The 15,896-nt window shown below is 41.5% G+C and overlaps 1 protein-coding gene across 1 annotated transcript; it reads right to left on the bottom strand.

Moving 5' to 3' along the window:
* Window positions 1-7,788: 7,788 nt before the first annotated feature.
* Window positions 7,789-15,192, bottom strand: LOC123070233 (GDSL esterase/lipase At1g28600). Its single transcript, XM_044493324.1, has 5 exons — window positions 14,790-15,192; window positions 14,460-14,684; window positions 8,787-8,935; window positions 8,388-8,664; window positions 7,789-8,117 (listed from the first exon to the last, which is right to left on the bottom strand). Exons 1-5 carry the CDS (start codon window positions 15,175-15,177, stop codon window positions 7,840-7,842), a joined length of 1,317 nt encoding a protein of 438 aa, XP_044349259.1. The 5' UTR covers window positions 15,178-15,192; the 3' UTR covers window positions 7,789-7,839.
* Window positions 15,193-15,896: the final 704 nt, after the last annotated feature.

Here is a 15,896-nt window from a genome sequence, read left to right as displayed (position 1 = left end):
GTTTAGCAAGATAGCCATTATATCATATTCATGTGGACCAAATAAGCTCACAAAAAATTTCGAGGGAAGGCTTCAGCATTTTGAAGGATGCCTACTTGAATCGCCATTGGTTCAAAGAAAAAGTGAAGGAAAACATAGGAATTGGAAACTTTCCTATGGTACTACTATTCATGCATTTGGTTAGAAGGAATGGAGCAGAGAAAAACTGGAGGTTTTTTTTCCTTTGGTGTCACTTTCAAAGAAAAAGCATAGGAATTTTAGTATCAACTTGGACATCGTTTTCAAATTAATATGCATGAAGAACAGGACTAAGTGCATTACTGGAATAATAAGATTCTTATTTTACATTTTTCATGTGGTTTGACTTTAATTTGACCATGTTTCTCCATTCATGTGTTCTTCCAGTTCATGTGAACCAAAAACCGAGGTTGACAGAAATCTTGTGCTTGCAAATGCTCTGTTTTTCACATGCATTCCTATCATATTCTTGTGTTTTCCCTGTCCCTGCATTTTTAGAATCCTCTAATTCTAAGGAGCCCTTACAGATTTACTTCATTTTCAGATAGGTGTCAAAGAAAACGTTGTGTGTTTTGTCCCTGTCTTGCCATCATCCACCCCACCTGAGGTGCACCATCGACGGAAGCATCCACCGCAGTAGAGATACCCCTGCAGACCTTCTTTTGCCGCCTCATATCATCTTCCCCGTTGTCGGCAGCCACGCCAACTGCATTACCACCATTGATGGAGCAGATGAACCTGAGGACTACATAGTTCCGGAAGGAAGGTTGCACTCTTTTGTGTCTGCTTACGTTATACATCAATTATTATTGCATGCTACTTTTTTGTCTTGTTCACCTCTTAGACTCCGAGTCAGGTCCAAACTAATGTTCAAACTTGAGTTTTCAAATGCCTGCGGGACACATACCGAGGCAGCAACAAATAGTATCTCTGTGTACTATCTGGTTCATCTCAAGTCTTCTATGTGGTTCATGTTGGGTCAGCAACCAACAGTAGATGAGCCATCAACTATCTTTTTAAACTGAAGCTATCATCTGCTTGCTATCATTAGTTTTAGATCTATCCACTCGTTAGTTACCATCAGTCTTGATTTCTGCATGCACCCCTTAGGCCTTACATAATCTAAATATGTTTTTTTATTATGTATGTCAGTTATTGTACACAATCGTACTGAACATGTAGAGAAAAGGAGAAGACCGTTGTGTGGGAATAATGTCATGCAGACATCGCTCCATGGTGGGCGCAGTGGGTCCCCCTCCCCCCCATTCTAGATTGTATTCTAGAGGAAGATAACTATTCAGAGGGTGATTCAGAGGGAGCCGTCCACTCCTATTTACCCCCTGAGGTGTTTGCTCTAACCTAGCATGCTGATGTTGGTCATATCATGCATATGGCGCCTCGCATTGCTTACTTTATACATCTTATATATCATCATCTTACTTTAGATTTTCTTTATGTGAATGCCACCTGTTTGGTTTCTATATCATAGATGTGAATTATGCAATGTCATCTTGTTTAGCCAGGCATCATATACGTGAATCATGCAATGCCATAATGTTTAGCCAGCCATCGTATATGTGAATTCTATCGTGCCATACTATTTTTTCATCATGTATTCCATTTGTCGACAATGTTTGTACATTCATCTACTCTTCTTGTGCATAAGCCATTTGAGTCGGTGATGGGAAATCTGGAGTGAAAACAAGGTCCTCTGAGCAGTCAGTGCTACCTGTCAATGCAAATTTCTTGCTGGTTTTAGATAGCTCCTCAGAGGAGGATTCAGAGACAGATGACCAGTCGTATTCCCCCCGTGAGGTGTATGCTCTAACTTGGCAGGGTTATATTGCTCATATCATGCATATGGTGTCTTGCATTGCCATGCCATTTACTTAGATTAGACATGCTTTGTGTGAATGACTCATGTTTACTTTCTATAGCAGATATGTGAATTATGCAATGCCATGTTTTTTAGCCAGTTATCATATATGTGAATTATGCACTGCCATCCTGTGTAGTCAGGCATCATATATGTGAATTATCTCATGCCATCCTTTTTTTCATTACGTATTCCATTTTTTGACAATCTGTGTATATTGGACTACTTTTCATGTGCATCAGTCATTTGAGCCGGTTATGGAAAAATCCGGAGTGAAAACAAAGTCTTCAGAGCAGACAATGGTACCTGTTGAAGCATATATCTCGATGGTTACAGGTAGCTCCTCGGAGGAGGATTCAAAGACAAATGACCAGTCCTATATCCCACCTGAGGTGTATGCTCTAACTTGCAATATTTATATTTCTCATATCATGCATATGGTGTCTTGCATTGCTTAGTTTAGACAGCATATACACAATATTCAATGTCATCTGCTTAGTTTTGAGATCATACATGCGAGTGCCAGCTGCTTAGTATATGAATCAATTATGTGAATTATATCATGCCATCATGTATACTTAGACAACATGTATGTGAATTATTTCATCCCAACCTATTTTAGAAAGACATCATATAGTTATGTCATGTCATCGTTTTTAGATGCTCGTCATATGTTGAATTATGCCATTATATCTTATTAACTTATCCATCATATATCTGAAACTGTGTCATGCTATCTTGTTTAGTTAGCCATCATGTTTGTGGAATTCTATCATGTTGTCCTGTTTGGTTAGACAACATATATGTGAATTACCACATCTATCTATCATACAATGTCTATACATTCAATTTATTTTCTTGTTTATCAGCCATTTGAATTGGAGGGGGTGATGGTCGTATCTAAGGGGGTAAAAACCCGTTCTTCACAAAATATGGTGGTACCTGCTACTTCTTGAGCTTGCGTTGGTTTTTCCATTGAAGAGGAAAGGGTGATGCGGCAAAGTAGAGATAAGTATTTCCCTCAGTTTGAGAACCAAGGTATCAATCTAGTAGGAGAAGAACACACAAATCACCAATACCTGCACAAATCAAACAACTTGCACCCAACGCGATAAAGGGGTTGTCAATCCCTTCACGGTTACTCGCAAAAGTGAGATCTGATAGAGATAGATAAACAAAAGATAAAATATTTTTGGGGTTTTTGGTTTATAGATCTGAAAATAAAAGATTGCAAAATAGTAGATCGGAAACTAATATGATGGAAAATACAAGATCGAGAACTAATATGATGGAAAATAGAAGATCGGAAACTAATATGATGGAAAATAGACCCGGGAACTAATATGATGGAAAATAGACCCGAGGGCCATAGGTTTCACTAGAGGCTTCTCTCATGAAGGCAAATAATACGATGGATGAACAAATTATTATCGAGGAATTGATATAAAAGCGCAAAGTTATGACGATATCCAAGGCAATTATTATGCAATATAGGCATCACATCCCTGTCAAGTAGACCGAAATGATTCTGCGTCTACTACTATTACTCCATGCATTGACCGACTCCTGCCTGCATCTAGAGTATCAAGTTCATAAAGAACAGAGCAACGCATTAAGTAAGATGACATGATGTAGAGGGATTAACTCAAGCAATATGATGAAAACCCCATCTTTTTACCCTCGATGGCAACAATGTTATACATGCCTCGCTACCCCTACTTTGTCATTGGGTGAGGACACCGCAAGATTGAACCCAAAGCTAAGCACCTCTCCCATTGCAAGAAAAACCAATCTAGTTGGCCAAACCAAACCGATAATTCGAAGAGAAATACAAAGATACCAAATCATGCATATAAGAATTCAGATGAGATTCAAATAATATTCATAGATAAGCTCATCATAAATCCACAATTCATCGGATCTCAACAAACACACCGCAAAAGAAGATTACATCGGATAAATCTCCAAGAACATCAAGGAGAACATGGTATTGAGAATCAAAGAGAGAGAAGGACTCATCTAGCTACTAGCTATGGACCCGTAGGTCTGTGGTGGACTACTCACGCTTCATCGGAAGGGCAATAGAGTTGATGTAGATGCCCTCCTGATCGAATCCCCCTCCGGCAGGGTGTCGAAAAAGGTCCCTGGATGGGATCTCACGGGAACAGAAGGTTGCGGCGGTGGAAAAGTGTTTTCGTGGATGCTTCTGGTGGTTTGGGAATATTTGCAAATATATAGGAGGAAGATCTAGGTCAGGGGGTCAACGAGGGGCCCACAAGGTAGGGGGCGCGCCCTCCCCCCTGGGCGAGCCCTCCACCCTTGTCGCCGCCTCGTGGATCTTCTGACTTGCACTCCAAGTCTCCTGGGTGTCTTCTGGTCCAAGAAAAACCATCGTGAAGTTTTATTCCGTTTGGACTCCATTTAGTATTCCTTTTCTGCGAAGCTCAAAAACAACAACAAAATAGAAACTGGCATTGGGCTCTAGGTTAATAGGTCAGTCCCAAAAATAATATAAAATAGCATATTAATGCATATAAAACATCCAAAACAGGTAATATAATAGCATGGAACAATCAAAAATTATAGATACGTTGGAGACGTATCAGTACCTGTCGATGTAGATAGAACCATGGTTGTACTGGCCCACGAACTAGCCCCACCACACATAATCGAGACTCTTCCAGATTGTACACCTACACCATTGGACAGAGAACCAGCTACACCCCATCTAACCCCAACCTCACCAGATAGTAACCCACTTCTAGTTGACACAGCACCATGTCCACCACAGAGTACCCCCACACGAGCAGTTTGTAAGGCAACTACAGTGCCGAAAACACGAAGACCGCCACAGCAAACCCAAACTCCACGTTTAAAGCAGAAGGCAATTGTTCTCATGTTAGATTCCGTAGCTATGGTGCATACTCCTTTGCTCTTGCATCACTATATTTACTCATACCAACTAATTTCGAATTTGAAGGATTCAATTGAAACTCCAATGGTGCAACAGGTATGTTTTACACTTGTTTCTTTAACTGCATTGTTGTTCTAACTTCTCGCTCTATGTTGATTTTAGTTTCAGTTGTGTAAATAGTTATGTTCTCATGTCATGCACATTACAAGTGTTGTTAGTGTTGTGTAGTTTCCCACACTTATATTATGTCTGCTGCTGTGTCCTAAAAAGATATGATTTGAACTGTGTCTCTATCTTGATTTACCAACATAAACTAGAATGATATTGACAATATAGTGACCATAGTACATCGATATATATTTGTTTCATGTTGTTTCATGTCCACCTTACTACTGAACCGGTTTACCAAAATGAGTTTCATATACTACATGATAAACCATTGATGTGTCTGCTTGTTTCTCTTGTAGAATGCGAATAGAATATTGGAGAAGAGCACCCCATTATGCAATGGAAGAGAAAGTAATGTAGATAAGGTTCAAGATAGTGAGACAACCCTGTTGGTATCCAAGAAAGTTGATAAAAACTATCTTGTAGGCAGTGAGACAACCCTAAAGTCCTGTGTTAATGTAGTGTTCGAGTTACTGGCCACTACCACTCGCACAAGCTCTTCGAACTCGCTGCCTGAATCACTTCGGCTTCTTTAGTCTCAGCTACAAGCTGAAAGGCATCAATCAGATGTGTTGTGACAAGAAGCCGAAGGACTGAGGAAGTCCCTACAGAATTCAGATGGATACTTTCTGGTGCAATAGCAAGCGTTGGAGGATTTTAGCACCAAACAAGAGAAAAGTAATAAGCTTGCTAAGCTTCTCGCCAGCATGGTGGGTATCCAGGATATCGTTTCTTGAGCGCTTCTAAAGTGGTTTCAGTTCTGGACTTGTTTTGTTGCCGCATTTATTTGCACTGGTGGCCAATTTAGACCCAGTGTATGTAATATGCTGCTTTGTTCCCTATATTTGCACTGGTGGCGAACTTTGATACCCAGTGGATGTAATATGTGTAACAGCCGTAATAGCCTAGCGTAATTTGCTTGCTTATTTATTTCATTATTGTCTTGTTTATTTGTTTGGTTGTAGTCACTGCATTTTAGCACCAAATGTTTTTTTAAACCAGGCCACAGTAACCATGGGCAACATACTGACCATTATAACCATGTCCTGCTACCTGCCGTAGTGACCATGGGACTCCTACGGGCCGTAGGATCCATGGTCCTTCTACGGGTCGTAGAATCATTGGGCCTTCTACGGGTTGTATGATCGATTGGCCAAACATGGGCCGTACTATTCATGGACCAATAACGGTTAGCAATATGGGTCGTAAAAGGGCTAGAGTGGAAATCGTATGTTTATGGCCAGACCATAACTGGGCGTTAATAGACCGATATGTATAACGGGATTAATTCTATCGACAGACATAACGGGTCGTTAATGGGTTGTATTTGATGATGCTTTGGAAACAGCCCAACGGGTATGGGCCACAAATGGGCCGACTGTAAGCACGGGCTGAATTTGACCCACAAGCGGCACAGGAGAGTAACGGACCATAAGTAACTGAATGCTGGAAATCAGCCCAAGAATAAATGGGGCCTTAGAAGGTTGAAAGGTAACACGGGCTGGAAATGTCCCAGTGGAATAATGGTCCGTTAATGGGCATAAAGCGATACACTGTTCATGACGGACCAGTTTCACCACGGGCCTTTAATGGGCCCAGAGTTACAAAGGGCCTCATATGGGTCGAAAGACATCATGGTCCATACATGGGCCGGAATCATATTGGACGGCCCAAATGATGTTACTAAGCCTAATTCGGATAGGCCATGATGGGTTGTGAGTTAGCGGGTTGTAAATGGGCTATATGTGAATGGGCCGTTAACAGGCTTTCCGTGGGCCAGCCCGCTTCCTTTTGACCAAGTGAAACGGGGCAACCTTTTGACCTGAATGGGCCGTTATTGGGCCTAGCCACGTGTCGATGTACATAGGCGCATCCTATCCATTGCGCGGTTGACATATATCTCAATGCGGAGCTGACACATGGTTGCTACGGCAAATGAGAATTTTACACGTGAAAATCCCCATTGGTCCAGACAGTTAACGGGTTATCGCATCCAAACCGGAACCCGATAGCTTAACGGCAACCTGTTATGGTGGATGTCACGTGTCGGTTACCCTTGACAAAAGCACTTCTATGACGCACCATTTATCGTCATGGAAGTGGACACTTCCGTGATGATAATTTTGGTATTGTCATGAAACACTTCTATGACAGCACAAGTATGACTATCTTGATTCTGTCATAAAATTGTCATGGATGTACATGCATGACAAAAAACGCGACCTACTGTGACAAACATGTATCATCATGGAAGTCTATTTTTTAGAGACTTATGCTTTAGACATTCATTTACGATTTATTTTGCACTTGTACTTGATGATAAGGCACTAATTTGCTGCAAATATATTCAAATCCCTTCTTCATACCAACTGATATGTAAACTAACTTCTTGTGCAATGTCATATTTGCAAACATTCTTATCATTCTATTAAAAATGGATGGGAGCAACAAAGCATGCTATCATGGTCTAGTAGTAACAATGATGGAGCAACTATTTCGATGTAGGTACGGTGGGTCGGGCCTTTGGTACTTCAACTAGACTGAAGTTGGATGGAGAGCTTTGTGCAATTTATGGATCATTTTCTATTACCACATACATGAACAAAACATATGCATCCAGCAAATACAAAATGAAAATTATACACCCGCTTTATCTTCTTGAAAAATCATTTAGTAATTCACAAATAGATTTGTAGGTTGTGTGTGGTGTGAGTAAAATGTGTGTATGTGCTCATTGTAATCTGATGGACTAGAACCTTTTGGCATGGCTACATCTTACCATTAGCCAAATTTTCATAATATAGAATCGTCATATTTCACCCGCAAAAAACTCATCATATTTAAACCATATATAGTTATAGAATTACATGTCATAAAGGACCTTGTATTCAAGGGAAGAAGCAAGCTCAGTAGTTTGTGGACATGAACTGGTGGTGGAAATTGGAGGCTGAGTATATGAACCTCTTAACAGGCCATTGGCAATGCCTTTGTATGTAGCTTCTGTGGGATGGAAGCCATCCCATGATGCATATTCTTGTGGGTCATCGCATACCTTGTAGTCTCCATGCCCACATCCTGCAGTTGCGGACACACCATATGGCCCTCCTCCACCGCAACAAGCCATCAAAGGATCCTCTATGCCTGAACAATATTTAATGCAATGCGGAATGGGGGTCAAAGAAAAAAATGTTACACTTGATGGGTCTGTATGTTTTTCTATGAACTATAAAGAATTTTGTCAACTTTGCCAACTAGCTTGTTAAATGGTCAATCGAAGAGGTAACATATGGATACATGTGGAATATGTTCTCTTTGAAAAGACATTAGAGACTCGCATGTTAGTTGGCAAGAATTTTTTTTTGTCATACGAAGTGTTCTCATAGTAATAAAATTAGAAGGCTTTGAACTCACCAAATTGTTCGGGAGAAGAGAAGATCTCCATGGCAGCTCCATAGTAATCAGCATAGATAATCACCACTCCAGGATGAAGCTTTCGCAGATTTTCCAACTCATCCACAAGAAGTTTGTTGTGGTACTGTGAGAACTCATTCATCCAACGGATGCAACCCGTCTCTGGTTCATAATCTTCCATCTTGTCACTCATGTATGTCGTGAGGTAGGCTGGGATGCACCCAATTGGAAGGTTGCCAGGAACTAGCAACGTTTTGGCACCTAGCTCAACCAGTTCCTGCAAACTCAATTCATTGTGCATTATTATCTATGTACGTCTGCACCATTTCTCGAGTTGGGACTCAATAGTAGCACCGGCGATAACGATAACAACAGCACAAATAGTTCAGAATGACTCACGGCGATAGTAGAAGAGATTTTGGCAATGATACTTGGTGTGAAGGTGTGAATCTTCTCAAAGGGCACCCCATAGAAAAGAGGTAGGTTGTAATCATTGCCCCCAATTTCACCAACCAGGAAGAGAGATTTGCTCATCATGTCCATGCAATCTATTTCATTTGTAAATTTGGTATTGAATCAGTATGTAAATATAACATCTAGTTTAAAAAATAGTGTTCAGGAAGTACTAAAAAACAATATTCTCCAGCATTGAAGACAATGTAGTTTGCAAGAACTGTTTGGACAAAGTGTCAAACACTTAAGTAAGTATTCTACAATAGTGCAGTAGTATAAAGGCTCAAATCAAGTTACCACTGATATATTTTTAGCGCATTAGAGTGCAATCTGGAATTTTAATCTTGGATAGCAAATTGATTTATTTTTAGTCTTATTGTCTCACCGCCAGTTACTGGGCTTTCACAAATCATGTCACAGGAAATATTTCATTTTCCAACTTCTACCCGCAAAGCTATATCTCCTTTAGAACAAATAGCATGTTGTCATAATTTTGGTGGGGGGGGGGGGGGATCAAGCAACGTAAAGTTTTGTGGTGTCTTTGCTGAAATTTCTACTTTGTGGCTACAACTCAGTAGGCCTGTTCCATAATGACTGAAAAACGGAGATATGGAATGTGGGGCTACTTGCATTCAACTGAAACCATTAGTTGATCATCACAAGAACATGAATACAACATATACTTCTTACCGATGAAATGTTGTGCCTATATCATTGTTCATTAGTACATTTTCTCTTTTGAAGTATAATTGTGTTCTATTTTGGCATGGAGCAAGTAAGAACATATGACCCTTCATTAGTTATGGTCTCTTGCTTCTTTCTTCCAAGCAATTTGAGTACTCCCTCCATCAGGGTCTATAAAACTTGAGTGCGCTTTTAGGTCATCAATTTGACTAACCGAATATGTGCTATATGTCATCAAATATGTGTTACACGAATAAAGTTTTTAAACATATACTTTTGGTCACATATAACACATATTTGGTTAGTCAAATTGAGGGCCTAGAAGAATGTGCATGCCCAATAATCTTGAACAGAGGGAGTATTCCCCATCCATCATTCTTGGAACAACAACACCTTTGCAACACTTCTGCAAGAATTCCCTTTTCTAGATCGACAAACACGTAGTTAAGAACTTTAATAGATTCTCACCACTTTCCCCTAAGTATGAACTATTGTTCAGAGCAAAATTATTCTTCCCTCTATGTAAAAAGTTTTAAGTAAATGATTTGCTAAGTACTGCCTCTAGTAGTGATCTAAACGATCTTATATTTCTTTACAGAGGGAGTATTTCCTAGTCAGCATGCAACCATTAAATCTTACATGGAAATTCATGCATATTTTTGTGTGTTTTTAGGAAGAATGAGTATTGTGTGAGGTGTTGGATTCTAAACCACAACTTGGTACTCAGTTTCTTGACTTGTGTTGTTGTTGTTTTGTCAGCATGTTATTGCACTGAAAAGTATCCACTACGCCATTCTTGTTGTGCAACCAGAGCATCCAATTTGGAAAACAGACGTTAGAGGTTACCAAACAACCTGGAAATAAATTAGCAAGTAGGTATATGCACCAGATATGTCCACTTGTTGCACTTTGTTCTCTTAACGGCCTTCTTGGGAACTTATTATTATCCTGTTGCACATTTTTTTTCTACAACTGTTGTTCACACATGACAAGTTGTTAGAACTTTTTACCTATTTCGTTTACTCGGTGCATTTCATTGTTTTTCTTAATATTCAATTATTTAATTTTTGCTCATTGATTAACTTTTAAAAATATTATATCTGGTTACATATACATCAAAACATTCTCTTTTTTTATGCAACTTGGGTAGTGGTTAGCATCAACGAGGCAAAGTCAATGACGAAAAATCGAGCCAACGGCCAGTCTATAGGTTAGGTTCCGTGAGGTGAAGTCGATACTCCATAGTGGTGTTGAGCGAGGACAGAGATGTTGCCTAGCCAACGTACAAAGTGGTATTGTGGGCTCAACAAGGCAAAGTTGATGGTGACGCGAAGCGTCCAAAGATGTATTCCCTCCATCCAAATATATAGAGGTTAAATACATTTGTTAAGGTTGTCTTTGACCATTAATAAGATTAATAATATATGAGATGTATGATGCAGAAATTATATCTTTAGAAACTCCTTTCACATACGATTTGATGGTATACTTTATGTAACATGGATGGCATATATTACTGCTCTAATTCGTGGTCAAAAGTAACATCAAAAAACGTATTAGCCCATGCATATTTTTTACTTTTTTTGAGGGTGAGGCATGTATATTTGGATTCCGGGTACAATTGTAGGACATGAGAACCTAAAACTGTACATCTCCGAATACTATAAGAAACTTTTCGGAGCACCCGAAGAAAGTTTCGTTTCTCTAGATGAGAGTGTGATCGGGGACATACCGCAACTCAACTTAGAAGAGAATGAGGTGTTGTTTACCCTTTTCACTGAGAAAGAGGTGTTCGATGCTATAACGCAAATGAAGCATAATAAGGCGCCCGGGCCGGATGGGTTCCCGGCGGAATTTTATCAAAAATGTTGGCATATCGTAAAGAGAGATCTTATTCATATGTTCCATGACTTGTTCGAAGGCCATTTAAATTTGTTTCGCCTCAATTTTGGAACAATTACATTGTTGCCAAAGAAGATGAAAGCTGTTTGGATTGAGCAGTTTAGACCGATATGTCTTCTCAATGTAAGCTCTAAGATCTTTACAAAGGTTGGCACGAATAGGTTGACACAGATAGCCCATTCTGTTGTGCAACCAACTCAAACTGCTTTCATGCGAGGACGACAAATCCTAGAAGGGGTGGTAGTCCTACATGAAACATTGCACGAAATCCATTCGAAGAAACTAGATGGGGTTGTCTTCAAATTGGATTTTGAAAAAGCGTATGATAAGTTCAAATGGCCCTTCTTACAGGAAGTCTTACGTATGAAGGGGTTCAATGAAGCCTGGAGATCTCAGGTGAATTCATTCATACAGAAAGGCAGTGTCGGGATAAAGGTCAATGATGACACAAGTCATTATTTCCAGACACGTAAGGTGTTACGACAGGGAGACTCCATGTCTCATGTGTGTTTAACATTGTAGCAGATATGTTGGCAGTACTTATTAGTCGGGCTAAAAAGAGTGGCCTAGTAGGAAGTCTCGTCCCCCATCTTGTAGAGGGGGCGTCTTCATCCTACAATATGCTAACGATACTATTATTTTCATGGAACACGATCTTGCAAAAGCTAGGAATATGAAGTTTATTTTATACATTTTTGAGCAACTGTCTGGGTTAAAAATCAACTTCAATAAAAGCGAACTATTCTGCTTTGGGAGAGCTAAAGAAGAACAAGACGATTACAGAAACTTGTTCGGTTGTGAAATGGGATCCTTACCGTTTAGTTATCTACGGATCCCAATTCACCATAGACGGTTAACGAACAAGGAATGGAAATGTATAGAAGATAGATTTGAAAAAAAAACTGCTGGAAGGGCAAACGAATGTCTTACGGAGGATAGCTGGTGTTGATTAACTCGGTTTTGACGAGTTTGCCGATGTTCCTCCTATCTTTCTTTGAAGTACCGGTAGGGGTATGGAAAATTTAGACTTTTACATATCCCAATTCTTCTGGCAAAGCGATGAGGCCAAGAAGAAATATATATTGGCTAGATGGGATATCATGTGTAGACCAAAAGACCAGGGTGGGTTAGGGATCGAGAATTTAGAGGTAAAGAACAGATGTTTGCTTAGCAAATGGCTATACAGACTATCTACTGAGACCGAGGGCATGTGGGTACAAATCTTGCGGAATAAATACCTACATACTAAGACTTTGGCCCAGGTGAATCCAAGGCCAACGAAGTCACCCTTTTGGAAGGGGTTAATGAAGACAAAAGTAACTTTCTTCCAACGGGTGAAGTTACTAATTGGTAGTGGTACCACTACTAGATTCTGGGAGGATACATGGCTAGGGGAGACGTCTTTGGCTTTATAATACCCTTCCCTATATAATATTGTGCAATGTAAGGAGGATTATGTTGCCACAGTATTAAACTCGGTACCACTTAACATCCAATTTAGGAGATCCCTTATAGGGGAACGTTGAAATGCTTGGTTACACCTGGTCCGTAGGTTGATGGATGTTCAACTTTCAGACCAGGCGGATAAAATTAGCTGGAAGCTAACCACGAATGGATTATTCTCGGTGAAATTCATGTATTTAGACTTAATTAATTCTGGGTCATTGTCGAGGTCTTTGCACATATGGAAGATTAAAGTTCCACTCCGCATCAAGATCTTTATGTGGTTCGTCCACAAAGGAGTCATCTTGACCAAAGATAATCTGACGAAAAGGAATTGGGGCACAATTCTGGGCTATATGGAACACTAGAAATTATATAATTTTTAATGAGGCACAATTCACTAATTTTTTGCAGGTTATCTATAGAGCTACAGCCTGGGTCTGTATGTGGTCGTTACTCACTTATGCGGACTGCAGGGAGCTTATGGTTATTGGGTGCAACCACTAGGAGACGGTAGCACGGGCTATATTCAACCGATTTGGATGGCGAGCCGATAATAGGCTAGGTATGTGGGCATCGTAGCATGTTCTTTATCACCGGATGTGGCGTTTCCTTGCTTGATGTGGCGCTTTACAGATTTATTTTCTTTTTTTTCTTGTGTTTTGAGCTTTCTTTGATGTTAAGACTTTGTTACTCTTTCTAATAATATGGCTGCATGCATCAATTGATGCAGAGGCCGGAGGTAATCCTCCTTTTTCAAAAAAAATGTATATTTGGATGGAGTGAGTACTAGAGTTGCACAGTTGAATAATAAGTTTCAGAATAAAATGTATAATTAGAGTTTTTAGAGAAGAAAAATGAAAAGTCACCCATATGCACTTGCTCCAGGTTCAAAGGTAATTCTCTGAATATATTAGGAGTCCAAAAAAACTGATATATAAAAAAAGTTCAAGTCTTTTCTGTGCTTGCAAATGTTACGTGAAAAGAATGCATCATAGTTCTCTTCGAGCATCAAAATTTATTTTCTCTTCGGGGCAAAAGGTATTCTACTATTAAAAGTTACAAGCATATGAAAGACATAAACTATATTTGCCCTTGTTTTCCAAATACACTAGAATATATTTTTTATGAATTAGTGTATATATCTCGGAAGCACATGCTGCAAAGAACCATTTCATGTAACATTTTCAATCTGAAAGTGCCCCTCTCTCAATAGATTGATGAAAAACGTTGGTTGCTTGTACTACCTCTACTAGGGGCGTGCACGGGATTTAACAATGACCTTCAATTGGAATAATAATATACTGTCTCCGCCTAAAATAAATGTCGCTAATTTAGTAAAACAGCGACACTTGTTTTGAGACGGAGGGAATATGAGTTTTGTGACTTCAAAATTATATCATTGAACTTTTTTAAATACGAATTCAATGGTATAAATTTTATAGCACGTAACTCGTGTTTTATTGGTAAAACTTGATTCTGAAACTAGCGTGTGCGCCTCATTCGATGGAGGGAATACTGAAATTACTTAGTAAATGAGGCTTAAGGCCCGTGTCAAAGCGGAAAAGAGAAGGGGTTGAATTAGCATACCGGCGACGCCGCCGGGGCAGAGCAGGCCGAGGAGGTCGCGGAACCACGCCATTTCCATGTCAAGGTGCACCGTGTCAGCCCGAAACGCGGGCACCCCATTCTCCCAGAAGAAGTCCGGGCTCAGCGCCGTGGCGCCGCCCACAGCGAAGTTAGCACCGCCGGTGAAGTCCTCCGCGCTCCGCCCACTCATGTACGGCGGCACGAACGGCAACCCCAGCGCCTCCGCTGCGGCGCACGCGACCACACAGATTTCAAGTCAGTATACATACTCTTGCTGCAGCTGGCTCTGGCTGGTCGATAGATCGAGCCAGGCGGGTGGTCGTGCCGTACCGATGAAGTCGATGATGAGGCGGCCGTTGGAGGATCGACCGGTGGCTTTGTGGAAATAGGTCTCGCCGTAGGGCAGCCTGGTCGCGGCCTCGTAGGAGTCATTGCCGTAGAGGTAGAGCAAGTTTCCCGTGTCCGCCAGCGAGTCCCCGAAGCTGAACACTCGCGGGTAGCACGCCGGATCCTCCCGCGCCTGCGCCGCCGCCGCCGCCAGTAGCAGGAGCGCCGCAACCATCGCCGTCATGGAGGCAGAGGAAGGCATAACCTTTTTCTCCCCAGTGGCCCGTGGGAATGTGGGAGTGGACGGGGAATGGCTCCACGGGGGCGCCAGCCAAGGGAAAGAAGAGGACGCGACGTTTTTCACCAACCAAACTCGCTTTCGCGGGGCCATCTGCGATCTTCACCGGCCACTGGCAGATGATGCGGACAGCGCTGAAAATTATCAGTGCGCCTCAAATGATTTCGGGTTGGGACGGTAGGTAGGGCCTGGCTCAAGTCAATGGCTTCTGTGTCATCCATGGAGTGATTTTTTGGGGGAACATCATCCATTTTTTTTTTATATGAGAAGAGAGGATGGATAATGAGCACCACGATAAAGAAGCCCCACGCTTCGCTCGTTCCTAAATTGTTTATATGAGATGAGATTCAAAGCCGGGCACACGCGGCGGGGAGATACGAAACGGGTGCACATGGTATTCCGCTTTATCATAGTGCGCGGGAAAATTTTACTCTCTTTTTTTTAGAAATCGGACTCATGTGTGCTCGTGCCAAAAGGCGGAACTGCCACTTTATGTCTGGGAATTTCCGATCCCTTGTAATTTAATCATGTGTAACTCTATCGCTTGTAGTTCCATATACCATGTCGCTCCCGCGAGCGACCGAGGGGATAACCCTAGTCGCCGGCGCGCGTTCCCCCTACCTCCCCTCGCCACCGCATGTCCGCGCCGCCGGGCAAAGCCCAGTGGGTGCTGGCGGCGGCGGGGCCCTTTCTCTCCCCGCTCGTGGGGGCTCGGCGCCGGCGGGCGCTCCCGGCGGCGGCGCGGCGCGGATCCGGGGAGCGGCGACACTCGGCGCCGGTGTTGCGGAGCGGCATGCCAGGCGTGGAGGGCC

This window comes from Triticum aestivum, chromosome 3B (assembly GCF_018294505.1).
Source record: "Triticum aestivum cultivar Chinese Spring chromosome 3B, IWGSC CS RefSeq v2.1, whole genome shotgun sequence".
Taxonomy (NCBI): domain Eukaryota; kingdom Viridiplantae; phylum Streptophyta; class Magnoliopsida; order Poales; family Poaceae; genus Triticum; species Triticum aestivum.
This window is presented reverse-complemented; position numbering and strand designations above follow the sequence as displayed.

Coding starts and splice junctions, on each gene's coding strand:
- LOC123070233 (XM_044493324.1), bottom strand. CDS start 15,177: ATGGCCCCGCGAAAGCGAGTTTGGTTGGTGAAAAACGTCGCGTCCTCT. Junction 14,685..14,789: donor CCTCATCATCGACTTCATCG/GTACGGCACGAC, acceptor CGTGCGCCGCAG/CGGAGGCGCTGGGGTTGCCG. Junction 8,665..8,786: donor AAATCTCTTCTACTATCGCC/GTGAGTCATTCT, acceptor TTGAGTTTGCAG/GAACTGGTTGAGCTAGGTGC.